This window comes from Echiichthys vipera (assembly GCF_963691815.1).
Source record: "Echiichthys vipera genome assembly, chromosome: X".
Lineage (NCBI taxonomy): Eukaryota > Metazoa > Chordata > Actinopteri > Perciformes > Trachinidae > Echiichthys > Echiichthys vipera.
Window position 1 is genome coordinate 16,299,409 of NC_139825.1, and position 26,520 is coordinate 16,325,928.

Below are 26,520 nucleotides of genomic sequence, written 5' to 3' on the forward strand. Positions count from 1 at the left end.
GAACTGTAGCAGTGAGTTAGTTTGCATTTAGGTGTGAATTATTTTGGGTGTAAATTTTGTTGGGGTGCCAATAAGATGTGAATTATAGAATAATATAGTTTATGTCATGCACTAACCATAATAAAAAGAGTTGTGGGCGCTTTTATTGATATGTTTGGTTATTTCCCACCTTTGCAGTGTCTGAATCACAAGTTTGCTTCATTTGAGGTGCGGAGGTAGAAGCAGAGCAGTGGTGACTCACGGATGTAAATTTTGTGGTAAGTTCCTGAAACTAGTCAGAACTCTATAACAAGAAAAGGCAGTCATTCCGAACAACAGCTTATTGATAAAAAGTGTAAAGTCATGCTGCCACACTGACAAAGAGCCCAGGACAAACAATAATATATTGGTTTGAGAAAATCATTTTCTGCAGGCCTTTCTTACTGATATGAATTTGTAATTTCTATCTTAAGTGTCTATGTCAAAGACTACTGAAGTCTTCTGCCATATTTTTCGCGGTAGATTCAATGCTTTTTTTGTTCCTGACTTTGTTACAGGAGCTGCACAGCTTAGCAGAAGTTTAGGACAGGTTCAAAAAAGGTGTCTGCAACAAAGCAGTATGAAGGTATGGAAAACAGGTGTGTAAACTGAGCTGGATGAAAAAGGTAACGTTTCTGGAAATAGAGCCAAATTTCACCTTGTGACTTACCCATTTCAACATGTCGCTACACAAAGCTTCAAGTTATTTGTCTTTGATTTTCATATAAAATCAAATAATGATTTGCCTACATTTGCTTTGCCCTTGCTGAGCCATTAGTCAAATCAACACATGAACACAGAATTAGTAGATTTAAGATTTTAATGTATATATACACGTATGTACAAAAAGCCATCACAAAACACAAAATATGGTAACAGTCATTTTTCACATACTCAGTCACAGTAATAATGCTTTTTTTGGCCAAGAGTGTTTTCTCAGAGAGAAATGTCAGTTTGCTGACAAAAAACAACAACAAAGGTTCCGGTATGCATATGTGAATGTGTAAACTGAGATTATATGGACAAAAATACATATAAAATGTGCATGAATGCATCTCAAGTTTTTGCAGATATTAAAGATACAACACTTCAGTTCCCAGACTCCTAAACAACTGCAGGTCTTACTGTTTATCAAGTATATAACAGGACATTGTTTGGAAAACCATATGGTCCCGTGTCAGTAGGAAGGTTCATGATCAGTGAAATTTTTCCATGCACAAAGTTCATGCTGATAATGTTGGTAAAAAAAAAATCCCTTTGCAATAAAGTGTATAAACTAGGCCCTATTTGAAGCCTTTGTTCCAACTTTGGATGGCTTTGTAACATGAGACATCAATAGTAAAAGGAAGAAACACATACAGAGTACTGCAACTGATTGATTCAGAAATTCAAAATAAAACTAGACCTGCAAGCAGGTAACAAAAGGCGATGCAATTCAGACCTGCAGGTCCATGGGTACGACGCAAGTTGCAGCTTGAACACAGCACGGATTGTAGTTTGAAAAAGAAAGTGTAGGTTTTTTAATTAGTAGATATTGCGTTTGTTCACATAATGCATGCATTACTCAATTTTGCCTAACAGCCCAAGCTTGTGGTTGATTGCACAGGCCCTCAGTGGAGCTCAGAGAATTGCTTTTCCAAGTTGTGTGATAATCAGAGACACTGCTTCAAAGTAACGCACCACTTCCTGTTCTGACTACAATGTACAGGAAGTCTTTCCTCTATAACTGTCATATGTGCTGATGAGACTCTTGGCCTAGGACGAGTTCACAAAAATAGCTTTTGAATATTTTTCGCATGGTTTGGGTATTTTTTAATTTTGTGTAACAGCGGCAACTAATTTCAGATTTACCTCAAATCCTGAAGTTTCTATGGAGAACTACCAATCCTAGTTCAATGTTAATCGGACTTATTAATGTGGAGATATACAACCCTTCCTGTTTTGACTACAACATACAGGAAGTTCTTCCTTTAACTCCCACATGTTTTGGACTTGTAGAATTATTTTGATAACTTTTCATCGAGATGATTGAAAGATAATTCCTGCAAGGTTTTGTGGTGATCGGAGTTCGAAAAAATAGGTTTTTCATTTTTCGTGATTTTGTGCAAAAATACTCGTCTGATTTATGTCATATTTTTCTCAAAGCCTCAGACAAGCATCAGAAACTATTGATCTAAATTTACTCTTAATCTGATTTATAATTGCTAAGATATGATGAATTCTGCATAACAGCGCCGAGTGGTTGGTTGGTGTCAAATTTTGTAGAAGGCCTCAGTAAGAGATAGGAAACTAGATTACCAAGTTTTGTGTTAATTTGACACAATTTGGAGAAGATACGCAGCACTTCCTGTTTTGCTACCAAGTTTCATCTTGATCGGACACTCGGCCTAGGAGGATTGTGAAAAAATAGGTTTTGCATATATTGCGCTTCTGCGAAAAAAAATAATCTAGGCGGGTATTGGTGTGGCCTATATTCCTAGATTCATGTAGGTTCAGGGAACACCTGAATGTAAGAATTTTGAATGTGCGAAATATGATGTGGGAGTTACAGGCATCAACGCGCTCAACTTGATTATAGCACCACCTGCTGGTGAACGTGTCATTTTTGGTGTCTTCCGTACATGCAGGGGTCTGAACCAAAGTTCAAAGTTTTACCTCCATAACTTGTACGGTGTAGGCTGCAGTATGAGTCTACCAATGGAAAAATAAAAAAAGAATAATTAAAAAAACCTTGCGAAAACAATAGGGTTCCCAGCACGAGCCACGCTGCTGCTTGCATTACGTGGCCCCCAGCCCCCTTGGGATTGGACCCCTAACTAGTATACGGATACAAGGTACTATGAAAAATGATAGTGTGGAAGAAAACACAAAAATAGGTCTGTCTCTTTGATGGAGTGAGCTCCCCTCCCTCACAGAGGGAAACAGAACAGGACTGTCTCAGGGACAAAGAAATAATAACACTGCAACTCTGAGTCCCCCAGCCCAGTAAGGCTAACAGCATCAAGTGCAAACATTGGCTACAGCCTACTGAATAAGTCACAAAAGTGTTTGAGTGCAACAGACCACACAGAAGATGAAACCAGAGGTATTCATGAGCCTTTTTGACTTTGTCAGAAAAGACTTGGGATTGGTTGTTTTTTTGCTGTAAACTGATGGGGTTGTAGCTGCCAGTTGTTCCACCATTTACGCTCAGAAGGTCCATACCCAACCAGCAAGTTGTTATGCTCTCACAGCAACAAGAGGTTAAGAGGCGAGTTGTCCAGGATGTATTCGCCCACTCCAGCAAAGTACATAACCTGTGCAATGCCGAACAGAGGAGCAATGACCAGAGCTCGACAGCCGGCGCCTTTCAGGAAGGCAGAGGGCCCCTCCTTCCGCATTATTTTACTGTGGAGAACCAGATAAAATGGGTTTATGTGTACACATTTGCAAAAAAAAAAAGAAAAAGAAAAAAGAGAAGGCAGTTAAGTAACAATGAATGACTCAAGTGTCTTACCTTACACAATCCACAACTCCATTGTAACTCTCCTCACTGGACCCTTTGTTCAGTGACTGCAGTCTAGTCTTCACCACTGGGGAAAGAGAGTTAACAATTAGATTACATTCCAGAAACATTACAGTGCTGCTACCAATAAACAGGGCACATCAGGGCTGACATGGCTCTCAAAACTCACCGTCACAGGGGTTAACTGCCACAGCGGCAGTGGAACCTGCCACACAGCCTGAAAGGAAAGCCCAGTAGAAGGGTGACGACTCCTCAGGACTGGGCTTGCCCATGCGGTTCAGGTTGGCAAACAACGGGAAGTAGACAATAGAAAAGGGAACATCCCTGGAGGAAATAAAACAACATATTTTAGACTGAAAACCTGATATACAGTGATCTAAGAAGTTATATTCCTCTTGGAGGTATGAATATAACTTTTACCTCATTAGGGTTGCCCCCAGCCCTTTGTAGAGCCCCTGGATGCCCTTTGTGTGGAGGAGTTCCTTTGCGATCTGTGTGGCAGATGCAGCTTGTGGTGCTGAGACCACCGTGCCAGAGTTGTAGGAGCGGCTGAGCATGGTGTTGGTTGCCACAAGCTTGGTGGGAGACATCATAATGGGTTTTTGCTGCTGGGCCACTTTGGACAAAAGACAAAACATGTTAGTTAAACACACATACGATGACAGGAATTTGAGTTAAATGCACCCACAGATAATATCAAATATCAACATTGTGTTCTTCTCACCCAGTCTGCCTGCATCCTGTAACTGTATCTTGAGCATTTCCATGGGGGTGGTGATAATGACCTGGCACATTCCTGCACCACAACCTGCCAGCATCTCTTTGAACACTGTCAGCCCCTTTCTGTTAACAGACAGGAGAAATATTAGCAAGTAACATCTGATGAGATACTGTATTTTCTTAATAGCGATTTAATGATTTTACGGGATGCCTGTGCTTACCCATCCTTGGAAAGGTGATGCCTGAAGAAGTCATTAGCAGCAAGCTTGATTGCCTTCTCAGGGGTGACTAGGGTCAAATTCACAGCAGCACCTGAGGAAAGACAAACACACAGTTAGCAAAGAAATCACAATCAAGTTTTCCTTCAGCACATGTACAAAAACATTCCCTGCCACTATCGTTACATCAGAATATAACTATTGTATACCATTGTATAGCTAATCTCCACATAGACAGGGAAAATGCTCAGTTTTAAGTAGCTGCAGACATAGTGATGGAGAGAGATTATGTCAAAAGAATTTACATGAAAACCATGATGAATGAATGAAGAACGAGCAAAACGCAAGACAGGAGAAGAAATGAGGTGATGGATATCCAGAAGAAGAAGCAAACATCAAGTCTATGAAGTACAGTGAGTCAGTTTATGATAAAACAAGTCTCACTATGAATATAGATAACTTAAAAGAAATAGGTTTCTATTGTAAGGCTACAATTCAGTAAGTTGTTAATGACAACAGACAAGGGAAATGAAGAGACATTAGTGAAAGGACAAACTGAATCCTTGACCTTGTACTGTGTATGCAGACTTTAGGCAAACTTAAAAAATGCTCTGTAAGACTGTTGACACTAAAAAAAAAAACTTCAGTTGACCACAGACTCGTTTTGAAGATCAACCAAAGCCTGCAAGACACACTACACAGTCTAGAATCTAGGATTGGTTGACAGGACAGTGAAGAGACAGCCAAGTAGTTATTAAGTCAAAATACAGAACAAATAGATGGCAAAACAAAACAGTGTGCCTATAGTTTTAAATAGAGCAATAGTGTAAGAACCATTAAATGATTTGCCTCCAGCGTGGCTGGGCCTTATCGGCTAGCCTTCAATATCCCAGGGGGACCCATGTCTGTAATATGAAAAACACAGATGCAAACAAACAGCATTCCTCACACAAGCAGAGACCCAGACTAAACGTCTCAATTTTCCTCATATTTAACCATGTCTACAAGATTTGCATTTCTTTTCAACATTAAATCAGTTAACTGATGATTAAACAGTGAGTCATCTAAAAAATTCAAACATGAATAGTAATAAAACATAAACTTTAAGTGGCAAAACCACTTTGCATGAGAACAGCTTTGGTCACTTCCCGGATTTACTGCATTATTCTAACTCATAACTATATATTTTAAGTAAATCAAGCTGCCCATGCACTCAAAAAGACACTGTCTGAACCATAGTCTGTATATAAAGATGGACGACATGGCTCTACTTCCTCCCACTGCACAAAGGTGAAGCCAAAATATCCCAGATACAAGCGCTGGCATGCTGTAATTTTAGAGCCAGAGTCTGCAGAGTAGTGATCAGGCGGTAGAGTCTCATCTTTATACAGTATATGGTTTGAACCATAAGCACCCAGTTGTACTCATGTAATTAATGCTCAACTCCAGCATAGAAAGATCTTACTTTCTCCTACATTTCATCTCCTGTTCAAGACACTGCTTCTTTAAATTTAGCAAATGAATGAATCTTACCTCTGTACATGCCAAAGAACCCCTCTGATCGAACTGTCTTGACAAGGCAATCCATCCTACAGAACAAAAGAAGAGGAATGAGAAACATGAAGAGTCATCAAGTCGGAAAAGTAAATAAATATATCTATCATGCTCTGCATGTGTAACTGTGGGATTAGCAAGTACTGGATTATACAGAGGCGTAGTAGGTATAATGCCAAGAGATTTGTCAAACGGTGGTGTCGTGTAAGACAGCAACTAAAATACTTACATGCTCTTGTAGACCTGCTGACCTGGTCTCTGATTCTGCAACCTGGTCTTTGCCAGGTCAATGGGGAACACACATGTAACCCCAACAATGCCAGCAATACCTCCATTAATGAGCTTGGCTGGGAGGCTGAAAGGAGATGACAAAAAAAAGAAAAAGAATCCCAACACATTAGTGTGGAAATTCAAACGTCAATACAGAAACAGGAAACAAAGGTAAGCCTGGGCTAGAATAGTATACAATCGGCATACAATGACACAAAAAAGTAGCAAATTCTGCTAAATGAGAACCTGAATCATTTTATCTTGAAATAGTAGGTCAAAATAGTTAAGAAATTCTCCGTCAATGGACTTGACTTATTAACAATAGTTATACTTAGAGGTGCGCCTATCGGCTCCGATATTGACTAATTAGCTGGATTAGATATTGGATGAATGAGGCCGATCCAGCATTCCAATCCTGTCATTTCTTTTTTATTAATATCATACACAGCAAGTTAATTAAGCCATTGTTTGTTGGGTTTCAGGCTGCTGCTATATTTTATTTTACATATTAAAAGATCTGTTTGCGGAAGTTTGGAAGTGTTATTTATTCATTTTTGCTGCTAATGTACACTTTGTTATTTGTTAATAAATAATATTAAGTACATTTATATCTGTGTTAATTCGTTAGCTTTTTTTTAACAAGGCTAAATGTTTATGTCAAGCCTGATGCCTTCACTCACTTGGTAAGGTATAAGGTTCATTCATTTAACAGTAGGATCGGATCGGTGTCTGGTATCCGCCGATATGCTCAGCTCAGGTATCGGATTGGATCGGGAAAAACTGGATTGGTGCATCTCTAGTTATACTACCATTTTATGGAGAAAAATAAACTATATGACTCACCTGATCTGCTGCTGAGACATGATGACTTTGAAATAGGTGAAGATAGAAGTCTTAAAACGAAGTGATGTAAATCCAGGTGTTCTTCGGTCAAATCAATGAATAGAGTCCTAGACAGAGAAAACAGAAGGAGTTGCATCAAATGTATGAGCAGTTTCTTTAGTACTCGCACTCTGTTGTACACAGATCTGATCCCACCCACAGCTGCGGCTTTGGCCTATCTATGTACCTCAGAGTCACGCGGTGGGTGATGCAGCAGCTCCGCTACTTGTAATACGAGTAGTAAACCCCGTGGGCGTGTCTTAGCTCAAATGCCGGAAAACCATAAATGGGCATAGCCGGCTTCATTCATTATTGATACTGATCTCACTTAATTTCCCAGTAACGTGCAGATAGCCGCCAGAATTTTAATATTTTAAATCGTTGTCATCCGAGTTTATGTGGATAGCTAATGCAAATCAACGAGGAATGAGCTTCAATATGCTTTTATAAGTGCAACTTACTCTTTGTGGCATTTTTAAATAAAAAAGGTTCTACTTTATTGTAAAGTATTTTACGTTGGAGAGTTAAATAAGGTTAGAAAGACAGCGCGAAAAAACCTTTCTATGCAGTTTTCTCATTTTCTCTCATAACAGAGGTGCCGTTGCTTTCAGATTCATTGACGTTAGCTAACGACTGCATATAATCTGGTTGATTTAGCTAAAATACCCATTCAGAACATTGACGTTAAGTTACCGTCTATCGCGAACAACTTACAGACCTTAGAATGCATACCAAATTACTTAAACATAAATTAAAACATTTTACTTACCGAAAGATTGTGTTGTGGTGTTCGGTCCGCTTGTCTTTGCTTCCGTAGACTACTGCTGCGACGGTCCCCTGTGTCAGTCCGATATATTCAGGAGACGAGAGAGTGGAAATTTCCATTGCGCTTCAGCAGGGGGCGGATTCAAACTGTTCAGCTAATTTGCATACCCGTAGCTGATTGGCTACTTTTCACCTCCCTCTTGTTTCATTGGAAGATAGGCCCATCAATCTGCCCAATAAACCAATCATACAGCTAAGGATGGAAGACGAGAGAAAGCATTGTTCGGCCAACACCTTTTTTTATCCAATTATATAAAATCCTTATAAGTAGTCTACAAATGCTACAAAAGTTTTAAAACGTTTTGGAGGTTGGTGAATGGATCGAGGCACAGCTTCCAGGATGTTAGAGTTAAGATGATCCAAGTAGTCTCATTGTAAATCTATGAGTTAAGATCATCATGGCATTACTTTCTAGTAAACTTGCTACACCAGTGAGGTTACATCATCCTAATCTATTCTGTTGGGGGTGGAAAGTACCCAAACACATTCCTTTACTAAAATACAATTCTCACTATATTATATTACTGCTTTTCTCGCCTTTATATAAAATTATCCAAATACTGTCAGGTTTTAGACTGACAAAATAAAGACATGACTGGGATAGACATTTTCTCTCTGTTGTGTCATTTTAAAGACCAAATGATTAATCGATTAATCTAGAAAATAATTGCCAGATAAATCAATAAGGAAAATAATGTTAGTTGCAGACCTTCTTTACAAATGTATATCTTACACGCAAAGCGTGATTTATAAAATATAGTACATTGTTAAAGATGAATTAACCAACAGTATGCCACATAGTTACAATCAGCTTACTCCTGACTGGCCAACATGTTAATGCATTAGTAGTAATAATTAAATAATGTATAATATTAACACTATAGGGGCCATTTTCCTGCATTATAAGTATTTGTAATTTTTATACTTTGACTGCATTTTCAGGGCTTAAAGCAAGAAATGATTTACAAGCCCGAGGAGTTGTTCCAAAGGAAATGTGTAAAATAGTCTTAATCAAGTATATTAATTCAACTGCTATATGCCTGAAATTAGGTATGGTGCCTAACTTAAGCCCTGCATTTGACTAATAATTACATATATAAGCTTTTACATGCAGGACTTACTTGTAAGTATCTTTAAATTATGGTAGTGCTACTTTTATGAGAACAAAGTATTTGAACACTTTACAACTGTTGGTCCTGGTTCTGACATGCCTCTCTAAATTCAATAGTTTTAACGCAGTAGGGGTGATGAGAATATAATGAGAATACACAGAAACAGATATACAGGTAAACAAGGACAACAAAGCTGAAGTATTTTCACCCCTCACTCATTCTCGTCTCTGTTAAGGCGTTGGTCAGCAAGGTGCTGAACTAAGGTGTGTTTCTGTGCAACATTTTGGTAAAGAAATTGCCTGGGAACCAGAAGTATCTGCAAGTCCATGTTTACTTTGCTCAGGCAGATGCCTTTACATTTTGGTCGAAGCACTGCCAGAGACTTAACCTTAGGTAAATACATGTTTTTAAAAAGTACTGATGTGGTAAGACAAACATGGTCTATCCAAGGTTTTGAAATACTCAAAGGGATTTCACCAGTGTTTTATGAGACCACATGGTAAATTCTACTGAATAGGTTTCAATTGCAGGTGCTCACAATACCCAAGTCTTGGGTGTCTTGGAAAATTACAAGGGGATGTAAGGGCAAGAGGGCACTTGTTAGGATTTTAGGTTTATTTAAGAAGTAGGTTTTAAAGGTATAGGCACATTCCAAGGCATGATGATCCTGTCCTGGACTTGCATGACTTGAGCTGAGAAGTTGTGTAACAGTGGGTGGTACATCTGTAGTTTAAGAATGCTGACCTACAATTTCCCATAGGCAGCATTCTCATACTTACATAACAATTCTCTTCTCTTCTGTTCAATTTAATGCTGATCATCTATACTTATTTTGATTAATATAGTTTTTTATTTAAATATCTGTGATGTTTAATATGAGCTACATGGCATACAACTATATGCATCTCATTAGAAAAACATACAAGATTGATACAAATTAAATTATAAAAGGCACTCCTTGTCATAATAGTAGTTAGATACTTTGTTGTAACAGTAGCAAGGCCTAATTAGAATGTCCAGGTAGCTATTAAGCCGTGCTAGTAGCTTTGGCTTTACTTAGACCCAGTGGAACTGAGAGCTAAATACTAACAAATCTTTTAGCATGTTAGCAAATTGTTATTTTCTAATTAGCAGCGAGCAAGAGCTGAGCTGCAGAGGAGTAGAATGCCATTAGTTTTGCAAAAATGTGGTCAAAAACCAAAGTGTTGGACTGGTGCAAATGTAGAACTGATGGTGTCGCAAGAGGAAACGTTAAGGGATCACTAAAGTAATTGAAGGGACCATAAATGTACCAAATTTCACTCAAAACCCCAAATGTGAACCTCATGGTGGCGCTAGGGGAAAGGTCAGTTGACCACCACAAGTCAGTAGGACAAATCATCTGGGATCCATGAATGTCTGCACAACATTTTACTACAATCCATCCAATAGTTGTCAAGACATGTGACTAAAAAAAGATCAACCAGCTGGTGGCACTAAAGAAGAAGTTGGGGGACCATGACTGGGGTATTAATCTCTGTGCTAAATTGAATCTCAATCCATCCAATAGTTGTAAAATATTTCAGTCTAGACTGAAGTTTTTGACAGACCAACCAATGCACATGCCATCGACACTGTCACCCCCAAAGCATGGTTAAAAAAATGTCACACTTTTTCTAGTAGACTGAACTCAACACAAACAAAACTCTATAGTTTGTCTGAATGAAAGACTGAACGGTATGTGTGCCACATGGTTGGCTGAGTGCTGATGGAAGCAAATTCCATTTCATCCACTGCTTTTTCCATTAGGGTATTAGGGTTTTCAAAACACCACTAGACAGGGAATTTCAGCAGGGCCATTCAAACTATTGTACCATACCGGTCTGATGAGTTGAGAGCCATATCAGGTCAACTGTTCGTATAAAGAATACAACATAATTATCCATCCAGTTATGTGGGGTTTATGAGGGAAGCCATGCTAGATCATATAGACCTATTGTAGTCAGGAAATGGTATATGAATAGTATTTTTTACTATCAATCTAATAGAATTAATCACATTTCTAATATATATATATATATATATATATACATACATATATATATATATAGGTCAAAGAAAAAGAAGCAGTATTGACACTGATAGGCAAACACAATAGACTACAAATCCCAGAATGGCCATTTTGTCAGCTGACTGTTAAACAAGGTTAAACAAAGTGTCGGGTTGTCAAAAGTTGTACAAGCTCCCTCAAGGTTATAGTGACTAAGCATTTTACCGACTGGTTTTCCATCAGTTTTTTAACCTTCACACAGTCAGCCGGACCTCATCTAGTCCGTTCCACTTCTGCCCCAAAAACACACCTTCCTAATTTTATTGTTGGTTTTAGGAAATTATCCTTGCCCTTTGTGCTTTCCTTTTAAATCTGATGTTTTTTGGCCTAGTTCACCATCTTTCTATCCTATTTTAGATTTTACTATGCTTAAAAATGCGAGAAGCTGTCAGAGCAGAACCAACAAATTAGACCAGTAAGGCTCAGTTACATATAGCTGCCTAAATAAACATTTCTTCATCCACACAGGGACACTTTAATACAGTATGGAAACTGCAAAGAATGCTATTATATACAGAAGTGACAGGATATGAAACGTGAATAAAAAGAAAAGTCACAGGGATCCGCATGATGGACTCATCATACATTCTACCACTCTGAAATGTTGTGCTATTAATAAGTTACAGCTGTCTTCCAAGACTTCCCTTGAGAATGTGAAACTAAGCATATAAGCTCTGGGGATAATTATTCAACAGAAAACAGTCACACTGTAATTTTGGTGTTTGGTAACATACTGTTTGTGCCTGATCTTTTTGGGTTAACATGCACACTGATACTCCATTTAATAAGAAGAGGTGTGTCAACAATCATGTGCCCTCCAGAATGACTGCTGAGGCAAATATAGTACCCTGTGGTGACATTGCGGAGTGTCATGGCCTTGTGTGTTTGTTATGTAGTAAACAGAAAGCTACAGTATGTTTTGGCACAGGATGTGATTAAGTTAAGCACAGCTTAGTCAGAGAGCCTTTTAGAGTCATCAGCTTTAATTGAGTTGCATTCAGAGTAGCCCTTCCAGGGAAAACATAATAAGTCTGGGTGCCACACTCACGTGAGTGTACAGCAGGATAAATAGTGACGCTGGCAAAAATACGCACCATGACCACCCCGACCCCACCCCACCACCCCCACCCCCATTGTAAACTAAGAGGCAGACACGTTGGACAACAAAGAAACAATAAAACAGGCGTTAACAATAGATACCAGTCGGGACAGTATGGACAGTGACAGATTTGACTATCACAAAGGATGACGTTTGACTCTTTTTCAGAATATTAAAGAATTATGAAGTTTCAGCTTCTCTTATTTAAGAGACAAGCTGATAACAACAGGTGAATCAGGAAGGGATCATGTAGTTGCTCTGGCCAGGATATGGGTAGATACGTCTTACTGGTTTGGTACACCTTGCTCCATCCACACTGGCCCTGTGTGCGCACTCATCGCTGTCAGTCCTGCAGGCACCACAGTGGCAGCTGAGAGCCACAGGGTAGGTGAGGATGGGGTTGGCATCAATGGGACAGCCCGGCAGTATGGTTGTGCGGTATTCCACCTTATCATAAGTACAACCTCTTTGGATAAGGAAGCGTGGGCCGAGTATATCCCTCATGTTGCTGTCCTGCTCAACATACACACAAACACACAAATTAACTAAAAATACATGTAAATTCCTTAAGAACACAATACTTTAATGCGCTTATTTTAAATTGAAAATGGGAAAAGAAAATGCACCCAGATAAGTTAGATATTTATGTGAATAACTAATGTTAAACACAACTAAGAACTTTCCAATGAATGTGCTTCATGTTGTAACTTCTTTGTTGACAAAGGGACTTTTTAGAATTAAAGTGAATCACTTTACACTTTAACCTTGCCGCAAAGTATCATCCAATTTTAGACATTTTCAACATTATAACCACATTTTAAACTTTCTGTTAAAGATGTCATAATATATTTTAAACACGAAGACCCAAAATAAATTTGTATCATTTGTACAACATGTAATAAAAACAAATGCATATGCATTTAAATGTAGTACTTACATTTGAAAATACTTAACACTGAATCTGTCTTTATTGTATTTTATAATTATATTTGTTTTATTATTTTTGTCTAACGTATTTAATTTATTTGCATCCTTTTAATTATTTTATTTCCTTACATACGATTTGAATCTGCCTGCCATTTGCCTGGTTAAAAACTTTTCTTATGATAAAATGGAAATATGTTTGACTGAAAATAAAAGGTTCCTTAAAGTAGATTCACACATTCCATCCAATTCGAATTGAGCATTTTTTTTAATGGCTTTGATATAAACTTTGACATTGTTTTCTGTATGACAATGAATGACAATCTAGGACATACATACCCTTGAGTAGCAAAATCCCATGCAGATAGTTGTGTTGATTGCCACACAGAAGTCACACTCTGGCCTCTCCACATAAAGGGTGAAGTCAGTGGGTAAACACATGGGAACAGCTGGGCTGAACAGCAGAAAAAGGAGCCAGCAGGAGAACACTGCAGCCTCCATGTTGAGCTATATTATTTTTACCCAATCAATATGTCACCTGCATGAAAAGGAGAGAAATAGAGACAAATTGAGAACCAGGTTAGAGAGAGGATGAAAAGTTTAGTATCAATAGTAATCAGTAAATATGATTTGTTCCCCTCTGCATGTGTGAGGCACCTGCTCTAGTGATGCAGGAACCTGCAAGCTTGATGATGCTTTGACTCTGAACATCCCTGCTGAACAATGTGAACATTTTATAGTCCATCTGTATCCAAGGTAGCAGTTATCTTCGATCTGTGACGAACACGAAGAACTGAACCTTTAGTCCATTATGTGGATGAGATGAATTAATAATTTCCTTCTTGAACAAAGTTCATGCAGTAACACGGAAATGTATGCTTTTGATTCTGCACCAGCTAACTGTCTCTGTACAACTCTGTATCTGATTCTGTCTAAAGTGGTCTGAAACAACATTCACTAGTTGTCACGAAATGCTTAAACGCTTAATTTCTGTCTGGAAGAATGCATATTTCATGAGGGTTCCCGCTCTTTTTAAGAAATCATTTTCCTGGACATTTTTTTCAGTTTTTCTTGATAATACATGACAGCGAGACGGCTACTCTTTTTTTTTTTTTTTAAACTACATCTGTGAAAGTGCAATAACATAGCAATGGATATTATATGTATTGTAATATTGTAAGTGCCATATTTTTGTATCATCTTTCATTTGGTTAACAAGTATCTTAAGGCATCAATCATATATCGCATGCAGGACTCGTTGCCTTTGACAGCTCTCAGAGCCAATTGGAGTTGTGAAGGCCAAAGTAATTGCAATTGACTACCTGACATTAGAATATGTCCTCAAGAAATTTTAAGTCAAAATATATGTTGTTTTCACCCAAACATTAGGAAAAACACTGCAGTTTCATTAGAAGATGTGCATGGTAACATTTACTACTTTATATTGATGAAGCTGGCTGCCACTATTATCTTCCCCCGCTGCCTAGTAAAGTGTCTGCGAGTTACAGAAAACCAAATTAGAACTAATTAAATGAAACCACTTTGAAGTGTCATATCACACAGCTTATCCTACCAACAGTTGAGTTTCAAACAAAATACACACATAGGTTTATGTAGTGAGGGGCTAAAATGCAATTTTTTAAATCCAGAAAAACAGATTATTTCGAGGAAATTTGGTCATTTTAATCAATATCCAGGTGTTAATTTGTCTCTATATTTCCAGGTTTTCCAGGACGTGTCAACCCTGTTTATAAAGAGACACTCAAATGTTAACCCAAGTTTTACTTCATTTTCCAAAACAAACCTAATCTGTCTCTCATTTGGATAAAAATTAACTGAAGAAGTGCTTTCTTGTTCCTACAAAAAAGCACTTCCAGAATTTGCATGTCGACATTATGCATTGTCATAGTCAAAACTTATGGATAATGGTAGTAAACATTCAGAGCCGGTTTATCTAATCTACTCTCTTAGTAAGTCAACTTAAAAGTAGAGACATTTCTAAACACCAAATTCTTCAAATGCAGACTTCCTCACAAGTGAATACCTTGACTTTAAAAGTGAAGCATAATTTCCTACCCAACACTGTCAGACTGCAGGACTTTCCTTATCTATATTTTTGTTTAATGATTATCAAGGCCAGTCAAAGTGTCTCTGATACACAAAGTCATATTTGTGCAGGTTGTTTGTTGTTATCACTGCTTTATTCAAAGTTCAATAATAATTATTATTTTTAAGTTCTTCTTATTGAATTGAAGCCTCAGTTATCTTTTACAATGCACATGGCTTACTGGTTAACATGTGTTGTCATTCTCTAGTAGTAGTATTTAACCAGGAAAAAGACGATCAAGAACAAAGAAACAAGAGTGTTCTGGCCAAGATGCAACAAAGCAAGCAACACAGTTTCAGACACACAAACATATAACAATGAAATGGAAACAAGTAAGAAATAACATCTTCTAAGATATTAAAACATAATTCATCGTTCAAAACATCTACAGCCATAAAATGGCAGCTTCCAAGTATCTTAGAGAAAAAAAATAATGCTCACAGAGAAGATTACAATACAGTGAGCGAGTTTAAGTTCAGTCTTTGTCTCATTTCTTTTACCCAGCTCACCTTCACAAACATCAACAGTATAACCTTCAACATTAACTTTCTAAGATTTGACTGGAAGTGATGTTCTCATCAAGAGTGACTTAAATTAATAGCATAAAATCTCTTTTCATTAGATGACTAATAGTACGAGTAATCACTCTTAATATTGATTGAACTGACATAAAAAGTCCATGCTTAGAGCTTACTTTACACCTACTCTTCTTTCTCATCTGCACTGCCGTGGTTGTCACATTTTTTAGAGGGTCAAAATGTTCAACCTGCCCTGCCTCCTGAAATTCCTAAGATAAGCAATAACTACTGAGTAACTGGAGTTGTATAAAGAGCCCTCCTGTATGTGCCTCTATGTCACTTCATTACATAAGGAATGGATACCTCTTCACATAAGAAAGTCTTGTTTGCCATGAGAACAAATCACAGGATCATCATCTTTTACGATCACTGAAATTATGGCTGACTTCAGTACCGTGTCCTTGATGGATTATTAACTACAGCAAACTAATCTTTATAGTCTCCTGAAAGCATCAGAGTGAACCACACTCCTGCCAATTGCAGGAGATGTAGAGAGAAGTGTAAGTAAAAAGAAGCTCCTTCTGCTGAAATAATCATGGCTGGTACAGGTGGTCCGGTGGCCACTTTCTCTGTGTGGGATTATGTGGTGTTTGCTGGAACAATTTTGGGTGCAGCTGGCATCGGCCTTTTCCAGGCCGTCAGAGGCCGTAAGGAGACCAGCAGCGCCGAGTTCTTGTTGGGTGGACGGCAAATGACAGCTGTACCGGTTGCTATGTCGCTTACTGCCAGCTTCATGTCTGGCATCACAGTCATTGGAACACCTACTGAGGCCTACCGGTTTGGAACTGCCTTCTGGCTCTTCGGCTTCGCCTATGCCATCATGTCTACTGTCACTGCTGAGATCTTTGTCCCGCTTTTCTACAGACTTGGGATCACCAGCGCCTATGAGGTACAGAAATGTCATACTGTAATTCATTTTAATGGTACAAAGGTGGGCTGACAGGTGCAGCACAAAATAACTTAAAATAGTAAGATCAAAAAAGCAAGCTAGCTTTATCTATAGGCTACAGAGCTATAAGGCTTTAAAAAATGAATGTGGCTAATGATTCAACCGCTAGTTGGCAATACAGCTGGTTTAAAATGATCAGGGGTTTACAGTATGGCTATCAGAAAGGCTGTACAGAATCAAACTTCTATAAAAGAACTCCCTCCAAAAGCTGGTTTAACGAATATAGAGACATAAATACATAGAAAAAAAACATATCTAATCTATTTGTAAATGTGAATGTAGAAACTAAACCACTGTGTGTGAACAAAATCAACAGTTTAAGTAAGTCTGACTATCAAAGTTCTCCTTTCATTTCTAGTACCTGGAGCTGCGTTTCAGCCGGCCCATTCGGATAATTGGGACATCAATGTACATCGTTCAAACGGTAACTGAAACATGCTTGAATTAGAAATAAAGATGAATATTCAATGACTTTTTGTATTAAGATTATTAACAACAAACCATGAGAGATGGAACAAGCATCCATAATGAACATGGTAAATGGAACATGATGTTAAAAAGCACACGTCCTTTTTCTTTTTGACTATATGTAAAAGTGATTCATGGTACCAACTCAAACATTAATATGAATTACGCATTCATGAATCATGAATAGCGTTTCCCCTTAATCAACTAATGGTTGCATCTTTTCTCAGGCTTTGTACACCGGTTTGGTCATCTATGCTCCAGCTCTTGCACTAAATCAAAGTAAGTCTATATGTGCAACCTCTGAAAAAAAAGTTATTTGTGTGCTGCTAGAGGTACCTGTGTTATTGTTGACTTGACTTGTTCTGATAACAGAGTTCATATACTACTGATTGGGTTAAAGGATACAGCTCAGGATTACCAGTCTTTTCTAGAAATAAATTACTGCTAGGGCTAGTACTGACATATTTAACCCCCAACAGCATAGACTTGGCACGGAAAAGATTGCTATACTTAACTGACAAGTCAAAAAACGAACTGCCAAAAGTCTGGTAAACCTGCTTTTAAGTATCATTCCATGCAGCTTATTAAAACAAAATGCAGCCCTATCGTATATATCTGAGTGAGTGGCTAAAATACAACTAAAACTTCCCAAGGCAAAACAGATAATCTGATTTAGTTTAATCAATTTTCAGGTGCTTCCATGACTGGAAAACTAGTCTCTAAATTTCCAGGACGAGTGGGAACCCTGACAGATGTGTTTATTTCTCATGTGCTTACCTTAAACACAGATTGAACCTACACCTGACCGTGTGTATTTTTGTTTCTAATGAAGAGAAAAGTCATTGCTAGCTCCAAGTTACAAAAGATGGATAAATCCATCATTTGAGGGAGGTGTTGGAGACTCTTGACTGAAATTTTCACATGTTCTGTCTCAATGGGTTTATTTTGAAATATGAATCATAATGGAGCTTTTTTTATGATTACACAGTCACAGGACTTAATCTATGGGGAGTGCTCGTGGCTACGGGAGTGGTGTGCATCATCTACTGCACTTTGGTTGGTATTTTGCTTTAAAAAGAATGTATTGTATTGAATCAAATATCTTTATACCAAAAAATATACAAGATGTCAATACTGTATACAATGGAATCTTAGTGTGTATGTATGTACACTGGAGATCAAAATTAAAGAACAAATTATTAATACTTGATTCATTCTGAAATATTGTTTTTTTTGTTATTGTTCAGAATTTGATAGAATATCCGCTGTAGCTATACCACTGCTGTACTAGCATGTTTTTTTTTTAAATAACCAGAGCATGTCAACAAAAACCTTTATTTTGTGGAAAAAAAACAGTCTGCCAAATTAGAGGATAGTAACAATTGTATCAGAAGAGATCCAAGAATGAATAGGAAGTGCAGAGGCCCTTGCTTTGAATGACTTCAGCACATTTGGGCCCACAGATGAAAACTGCGGGCTGATTAGGAGACACATGTAGTGAATGTATTGCATGTTGCTGAAGGAGGCTCACATACACATTTGCATTCACCATGTAGCTGTACAAGAGGCCCAACTCCTGCTGCAGAAAACATTCCCCAAACCATGACACTTCCTCCTCCAGATTTAACTGAGTTCTTTACACACTTTGGGTCCAGTCTTGCCCCGGTCCTACGCCCAACATAATGTTTCCATCAGACACAAATAAATTAACGTCCTCTCATCACTGAAGTCACTCTGGCCCAGTTCTCCTCTGTCCACACAACATGCTCCTCAGCAAAGGCAAATCTAGTCTTTTGATTCTTTCTGCTGATGAGAGGTTTGGCCACTGCAGAATGGGCTTGTAGTCCAAAAAGTCTTAAACGGCGAGACACTGTGTGCAGAGACAGATCCTTGCTCTGTTCAGCACTGAACAGGCGAGAAACTCCAGGTGCAGTGTTGAACCGATTCCCCATTGAGAGTCTTCTCATAATCCTGTCCTGTGCACTTGTTTTACGTGGACGACCAGCCTTTTTAAAGGAACTTTAATGAATCTGTGTCCTTGTAAAGTTTCAATATTTCTTGAAATCACTGACTGTGAACGCCCAACCTCTCTCTGATGGCTGAGAGGGTCATCCCTTTGGCCTTCATCTGGACAACCTGCTGTCTCAGGGTTTCTGTCTCCTTAGAGCAGCTCACCATCTTTAAAAGTAACCAGGAGAGCTCCAGATAAACAGGATGTGTCCAACTACTAAGTAAATTGTCACCAGATTCCAGATTAACACCAATTACTGGGAGGGATCTGAAAGAGTTCTCTAATTATTTATGTTCTTTGTTTGTTTCACAAAATAAAAGTTTTTGTTGAAGTGCCTTGGTTATTTAAAAACACATTCTAGGACAGCATTGATATTGTATCAACATCTGAACAATTTCAGAATAAAGCAGGTATTAATAATGTGTTCTCTAATTTTGATCTCCAGTGTTTGTGTATTTCAAACTTTAAAAGTAAAAGCATACTGGTTAATTATGGTTTCACACTCATCAACCTCCTATTTTATTTTTGTATTTAGTGGTTAATAAAAACTGTATGATCTGCATGTGGAAGTTATTCTCTGCATGATATTCCGAAATTGTATACATTTAATCAAAATAAGCCTCAAGTAGCACTAAATTGTATTAGGCTGAGGCAGACTAACCTGGATTTGGTTTCAGGGCGGTCTGAAAGCAGTAATCTGGACAGATGTGCTGCAGATGGTGATAATGCTGGCAGGTTTTGTGGCTGTTATAGCTAGAGGAGCTGTACTGCAGGGAGGTCTCACAAAGATTTGGGAAGATGCCGGCCAAGGAGGCCGACTAGAGGCATTTGAGTAAGTACACAAGCAGTGTGGTGTCAGAAGGTATTTGTTGGGAGGTTGTTTTAAACTCGATGCCTGATGGTGTAACTCCCGGAATCAGATTAATTAGTTTGTAGCCACAGAAAAACAAATTAGATTAACTTTCCTGTAAGTGTTTCCTGTAACTCTTAAGTGCTCCAGTATACAAGGAAGGGAAGGCTCACTGGACACAGTTATCAAGATAACATTCAATTATGTTTGCTTATTGCCTCAAAAGTGTCATCTCATATTAAAACATGCTTGTACTGTTGATGTCCCCAAAAATTCAACACGTTCACATGACTTATGTCACAGTTTTGACCCAGATCCTCTGAAGCGTCATACCTTCTGGACTATCGTTGTCGGTGGCAGTGTCATGTGGGTGTCAATCTACTCAATCAACCAGTCCCAGGTGCAACGCTACATCTCCTGCAAAACCTTGGGACATGCCAAGATGTGAGCATCCCTGTAATGCAATGTAAACAATATATTATTAACTGTGAGACATGGTTCGTGCACTCTGACAAGTCTTCTTTTATCATTCAGGTCTCTGTATGTGAACATGGTTGGCTTATGGTTAACTGTGAGCCTCGCTGTTTTTTCTGGCCTCACCATGTTTTCTATTTACAAGAACTGTGACCCATTTAAAAACGGTGATATCAGCACCCATGACCAGGTAATTACAGCTGCAACTGTCTCTTGACTCATCACCAAGGACATGTTTGTTGTGTTAACAAAGAATTACCATAAACACTAAAAATGGTTTATATTTGCAAACCAGATGCTGCCCTACCTTGTGATGGATATTCTGGCAGAATACCCTGGAATCCCTGGCTTGTTTGTGGCTGCTGCATACAGTGGTACCCTTAGGTGAGGCCAGTGACGTGCAGTGAGGGTGAGGGTTGGGGAGGCACTGACTCACAAGTCAGATTTACAAACATACAGTAGGATGCCAATAGGATAGGATGAGAGAACAGGAGAGAATAGGAGCGAACAGGATGCTGAAAACCATTTTAAAACACCAGTGCCACTGTATATTGCAGTATATCTTACCTTTACTGTAAATGACTGTATATTGCAGTATATCTTACCTTTACTGACTGAAAGTCCAGCTTTGAAAAATTTCTTAGTTTAGAAATCAAATCCTCCATTTTCAGGGCAAGAAATGACAGTTTGTCTCTAAGCTCTACAGCGTCGCACAGCACACTTCTTGTGTTTACTTTTTGCACACAGTTCAGAGTTCACCGTGACCTGGCTGGTGGCAGGCTATCAGGCTGCTCACTATCGCCGCCTGCCTTGAGGCAGAGGTACTGCCTGCCTCAAGGCAGCATTTCCCCTGTGGATTTATGTCACATCAATAAGGTGTAAATATTACACACATAAGTAAAATACATTACTGAACACCATGGAAAAGAAGACGTATGTTTTTATTACATAAAAGTGTCCTCACCATCATATTAGAAAGATACACAGAAATGGGAACAAGCACGCGCCTTTTGCACGCGCTCAATCCAGTTTGTGAGTGATTGCGCAATCTGGAGGGAGGCTCGGCTGTCCGTGCCTCACCTCTCGTCTCTGAAGAGACTCCGTTTATTTGAGCAGGAAATACAGAATTTTCTGCGATTTTTACTATAAAAATGGTCAAAATACATTAAGAACCACACAAAATCATAGATATCCAGAGGACAAATATTAATACTTGTGTTGTTTTATTATTTCGTTTCTTTTTCCTCATGATCACAGGGGAGGCACAGCCTCACCTGCCTCCGAGGCCTGAGACAAACAAGGACATTTTAAATAAGTTAGAAATTATGTGTTTTGCCCGGAACTGATCTTGTAGATAAGGAAAATACCTGGGTTATGTTTCTTACTGAGAAATGCCCACTTCATTGTTCCACTGATGATTTAACAAGTTATTGTTGTGTAAACATTTCCAGTCATTTAATTTATAAATTATTTAAATGCATCAGTTTTCCTGTCCTGAAAGTGTACTGTTGCATATTTTTCAGCACAGTGTCTTCCAGCATTAATGCCCTTGTTGCTGTCACTGTGGAAGACTTTATTTTTCCAGTGTGCAAAAACCTCACTCAGAAGCAGGTGATCTGGATGAACATGGGCCTGAGTAAGTTGTCTAAAAAAATTTCACAGTAGCTACAAAAGAATGAGCAGGCATCAGAGTGAATGACTAACTCAAACTGCTCTAAAAAATGCATTTCTTAAAAACCTTTTCATACTGTGTCATTAACTGAAGTCATACCTAGGACAAACACTTAGTATAAGTTAATGCTACATTCTGAACATAAATACTTCAGTAATCATTTTACAGTAGGACCCCTTGAAGCTCACAAGATACCAGTTTACTATTATCTTATCTTGTTATTCTTAGCAGGTATGTTTCCAGTTCCACTGTATGAGTTACAGCATGATCATAAATGTGTTAACAACAGATAGCCATATAGCTTTGAACAAAAAAGATTGTGTTCATTCAACAACGAAAGATCTTGTTTATTCAACAACCAAATTCAGAGTTTATACAAGCAGACTTCACAGGGCACAATGTACAAACAGTGATTAATGCTACAATAATGCTAAAATAATCTACAGCCATTCATCAGGTAGATTTACTAAGCAAATCCTGCACACGCAGGAACATGTAGGTTCTATAGAATTATTTGGGGAAGTAGGTCAGGGGTGTAGCTCAGTTCTGTACTTAGTGTAGCAAACTCTGGCTCAAAATGCATTTCTCTTTTAATATCAAAATTCTTTTGGCCCTCAATCATAAAGTTTGTCTTCCAGTGGTGAGCACCTCACTACCAGCCGTGGTGTCCATTTTATTGTGTATTTAAATAAGATCGCAATGTTCTTGATCATTACAGCTCAGTCATAATCTTCGCCACAAACCTGTTTTACAACTAATTGTGCAAGTATGATGAAAAACCATTCAGGATGATATGGCCTAGAGATAAGAGGAAGAAAACGGATGGATATCCGCATAAAAACAATTTGCGTTTGTACTGTGTTTTAAGTGACGCGTGCCAAGGACAAGGAGGTTCCTAGCTACTGTAGCCAACAGTACTTAGGTGTGATAGTGCTGAATGAAACTTCACAAAAAAGTCCACAGTCCACTGTTGCAACAATGTGCAAGGTCTACTGACAGCCTGTAACTAAAATTACTGTCTGTGACAGGCAAGATAACAATAGTTAGGACTTTTGTAAGGCTTTTTATAACGTAATTAACATATTTTTAAGCCCTTTTAAAGACCTGTAGATACCTTGTAAAAGCAAGGCATGTTTTAAAAAATATTTAGCCCACAAAGCACTATTTTCTATCTACCTTGCTTACAGCCATCACTAAATTTTGATGAGAACATTAAAATACATATGAAAACTTCAGGCTAGCATGCCTTTGAATTTGCACCAAAGAACGTTTGTAACTGCACTTTGAAAGCTGTGATTAGATCCTTTCTTTTATTTCAAGTGTTGATTTTAACATTTCCCAGGTGTATTCTATGGTGCTCTGTGTATTGGGATGGCTGGAGTTGCTTCAGTGATGGGAAGCGTTTTGCAGGTAAACACCATGCTCTAACAGCACTGCAGCCATTTGTTGCTCTACTGCACCACCAAGAGCTGAATATTAACAACTACAAGGCTCCTGATACTTTTTGGATTTCAGGCAGCTCTGTCAATCTTTGGCATGATCAGCGGCCCTCTTCTTGGTCTTTACCTATTAGGCATGCTTTTCCGCACATCAAATTCAATAGTGAGTATTTTCTTTTAGTGGAACAGTCACTGACAACACAAAGAAATCTCCCTAATAAAACCAATTTGACACATCCAGGAAGTATTGTTTGAACGCAGTCATATGTACTTTGCAGGGAGGACTTACGGGAATGATCATTGGTCTGGTGTTGACTCTGTGGGTGGGGATTGGAGGCCAGATTTACCCTCCAACAGTTGAAAAGACAAATCCTCTACAAGTCAGCACTACAGGCTGCAACAGCACAATGGGCCAAAACTACACAACGACTGCTCCGTGGACCAGTCTGACTCTGACTGTGCAGCCTGAGTGAGTCATATTACAAACAACAAATGTCCATTTGCTGTCACTCAAGTACATGATATGATCACAGTAAATAGGAATAATAGCATTTTAATGTAGCAAATTAATACAAAGTACAAAAAAGATTCAATGCTAGCCTAAAAATACTTTTTTTACTAGCCTAATATATATATACATACATATATACATATACATATATATACATAGTATACATAAGTAAAAACAAACACATTTTTCTATCATCAAGCTAAGAATACTACAGCTGCAACTAACGAACTGCCGATTAACTTATCAATTATTTTCTTGATTTATTGATTCGTTGTTTGGTCTATAAAAGTCCATAAACATAATATCCATAAACTTGATCACATATGCTGCACCCACTGCTTTTCAAAACTATTTTTGCTCTTTTATATAATTGTAAACTGAATATCTGTTGGTTGGACAATATTAACGATTAATCAAGAACTTAATCTTCAGATTATTTGTTAAGAAATATCATCATTGCAGCCTTACTTCACATCATCAGAAAGAAGTGGTGATCATGTTGGTGAAATAACTGTACAGTAGAGTAACAGGAGGATGATTACTGAAATGATTTCCTTTGTGTGTCAGTGTGAGGCCACCTCTGGCAGACTCCTGGTACTCTCTGTCCTACCTCTACTTCTCTCTCTTGGGTACACTGACCACAGTCGTGTCTGGCTTGGTGGTGAGCATGATCACAGGTGAGACATTATTTCTTACCTCTACTCCCACCGCAGAGACATATCAACGCTTGAATCAAAATATTTAATATTATAATCTAAATCTACTATCATTGAACGGTACTGGGAGTAACCGAGAGAAATTTAAACAAGTATTTAATGATCAAACGATAAAGAACAGTGTCCAGTGAGCAGGGGAAAGCTGTGTAGGGTCCAGGGAAAGGGTTTGCTCTCCGGAGCGAGTCCAGGGAGGGGGACAAAACATAAGACAAAACAAAAGACGACGAGATGATCACAGGAAAGCGGGTTGCAGATGAACAGTAGACGATGTAGACGAGGGAACGGGATCTCTGGAAACTAAAACAAAAAGGAACAAAGAAACAATTAACCACAAACAAACACGGAGCGAATAAGCAATCATAAGCAAAGGGGAGCCAAACAACGAGACACGGTACCACGTAAATGAGGAAACGGTCTGGCGCCAACTGCGTCCCACATCCGGCAGCTTATTCTCCAGGGGAGGGGATTACTGGAACTGGATTCAGCTGGGCAGAACCACGCCTTCCAGCTCCAGACAGACAAACACAGAGAGGGGAGACACATGCAGGGAACAACAGACAGAGGGAGACAAACACAAGCACAAAAGGGAGAAGGGAAGGACTGCCAGGAATGGGATCCTGACATCTACCATAAAAAAATTATGTGAATATGTACACATTTCTTTAAAGGTGGATGCAAACAAGACAAAATGAACCCTGATCTGTTTGTGAAGAAAAGTGACCTGATCTGCTTCAGTTGCTTTAGTAAATCAGAGGTAGGAAACTGAAACCTTTGTTAGATAATTGGTAAGTAAGGATATATTACATTAAGTTATATCGATTATACCTTTTTTTTTAAATGTTTGTCTCAACCCTCTACAGGCATCAGAAGTGGCAGAAAAGACTGCAACAGACTTTCACATGGAAGCTGACAACTCAACATTCACAGACTTTGAAGAAATGCATAAAGATGTTGAAAAGGCCACTAAACTGTAACGCTGCTTTATTTATACGTTTTTCCTTTGTGGAGACATTTGAATGCAATTGTTTTTATTAACATATGAATGACATGATTGTTTTGCTGCTACAGCCATATGGTGCATTTGATTTGCAAAAACAATTGTAACTATTATCGATATTTGCCTATTTATGTTGATATGAATTATGATGTGTCTTAAACATTTTCCTTAAATAAAAAGACTGAATAATTTAGATTTTACATTTACAAAGAGCTTGACAACTAGTGACAAAGCTTGGCATAACTAAATCTTAACTTTATATATATTTATAAATAATATAATTATTTATATGATATAACTAAAATTCCAAAGCTTGCCTATATTTGTAGGTAGTTGCTTAAAAAAAAACAAGAAATATACAGTAGGAACATGTTCTGCAACATTTGGTGGGGTAATGTAACTACAGTATTCATCAGAGCATTAGGGAAAAGGGCTTTTACAACACACATCTTTTGAGCTGCTCCCATTTCCTGTTCAGCAGCGATGTGGAAACTTTCCTTTTATTGCCCCAATTGCTCTCCCTGATGGAGGT

At 38.3% G+C, this 26,520-nt stretch overlaps 3 protein-coding genes across 3 annotated transcripts; 1 reads left to right on the forward strand and 2 right to left on the reverse strand.

Moving 5' to 3' along the window:
* Positions 1–836: 836 nt before the first annotated feature.
* Positions 837–7,991, reverse strand: slc25a55a (solute carrier family 25 member 55a). Its single transcript, XM_083939281.1, has 10 exons — positions 7,937–7,991; positions 7,129–7,235; positions 6,245–6,370; positions 5,995–6,050; positions 4,465–4,555; positions 4,248–4,366; positions 3,944–4,139; positions 3,693–3,847; positions 3,515–3,590; positions 837–3,405 (listed from the first exon to the last, which is right to left on the reverse strand). Exons 2-10 carry the CDS (start codon positions 7,146–7,148, stop codon positions 3,246–3,248), a joined length of 999 nt encoding a protein of 332 aa, XP_083795407.1. The 5' UTR covers positions 7,149–7,235; positions 7,937–7,991; the 3' UTR covers positions 837–3,245.
* Positions 7,992–12,526: 4,535 nt separating this feature from the next.
* tshba (thyroid stimulating hormone subunit beta a) lies at positions 12,527–13,717 on the reverse strand (the record flags this gene model as incomplete). Its single annotated transcript, XM_083939535.1, has 2 exons — positions 12,527–12,805; positions 13,556–13,717. 2 exons carry the CDS (start codon positions 13,715–13,717, stop codon positions 12,527–12,529), a joined length of 441 nt encoding a protein of 146 aa, XP_083795661.1.
* Positions 13,718–16,436: 2,719 nt separating this feature from the next.
* Positions 16,437–25,965, forward strand: slc5a8l (solute carrier family 5 member 8, like; the record flags this gene model as incomplete). Its single annotated transcript, XM_083938515.1, has 15 exons — positions 16,437–16,790; positions 17,209–17,274; positions 17,546–17,597; positions 18,307–18,374; positions 20,007–20,161; positions 20,483–20,623; positions 20,714–20,843; positions 20,949–21,037; positions 22,177–22,289; positions 23,668–23,735; positions 23,841–23,927; positions 24,043–24,233; positions 24,843–24,952; positions 25,660–25,745; positions 25,852–25,965. 15 exons carry the CDS (start codon positions 16,437–16,439, stop codon positions 25,963–25,965), a joined length of 1,824 nt encoding a protein of 607 aa, XP_083794641.1.
* Positions 25,966–26,520: the final 555 nt, after the last annotated feature.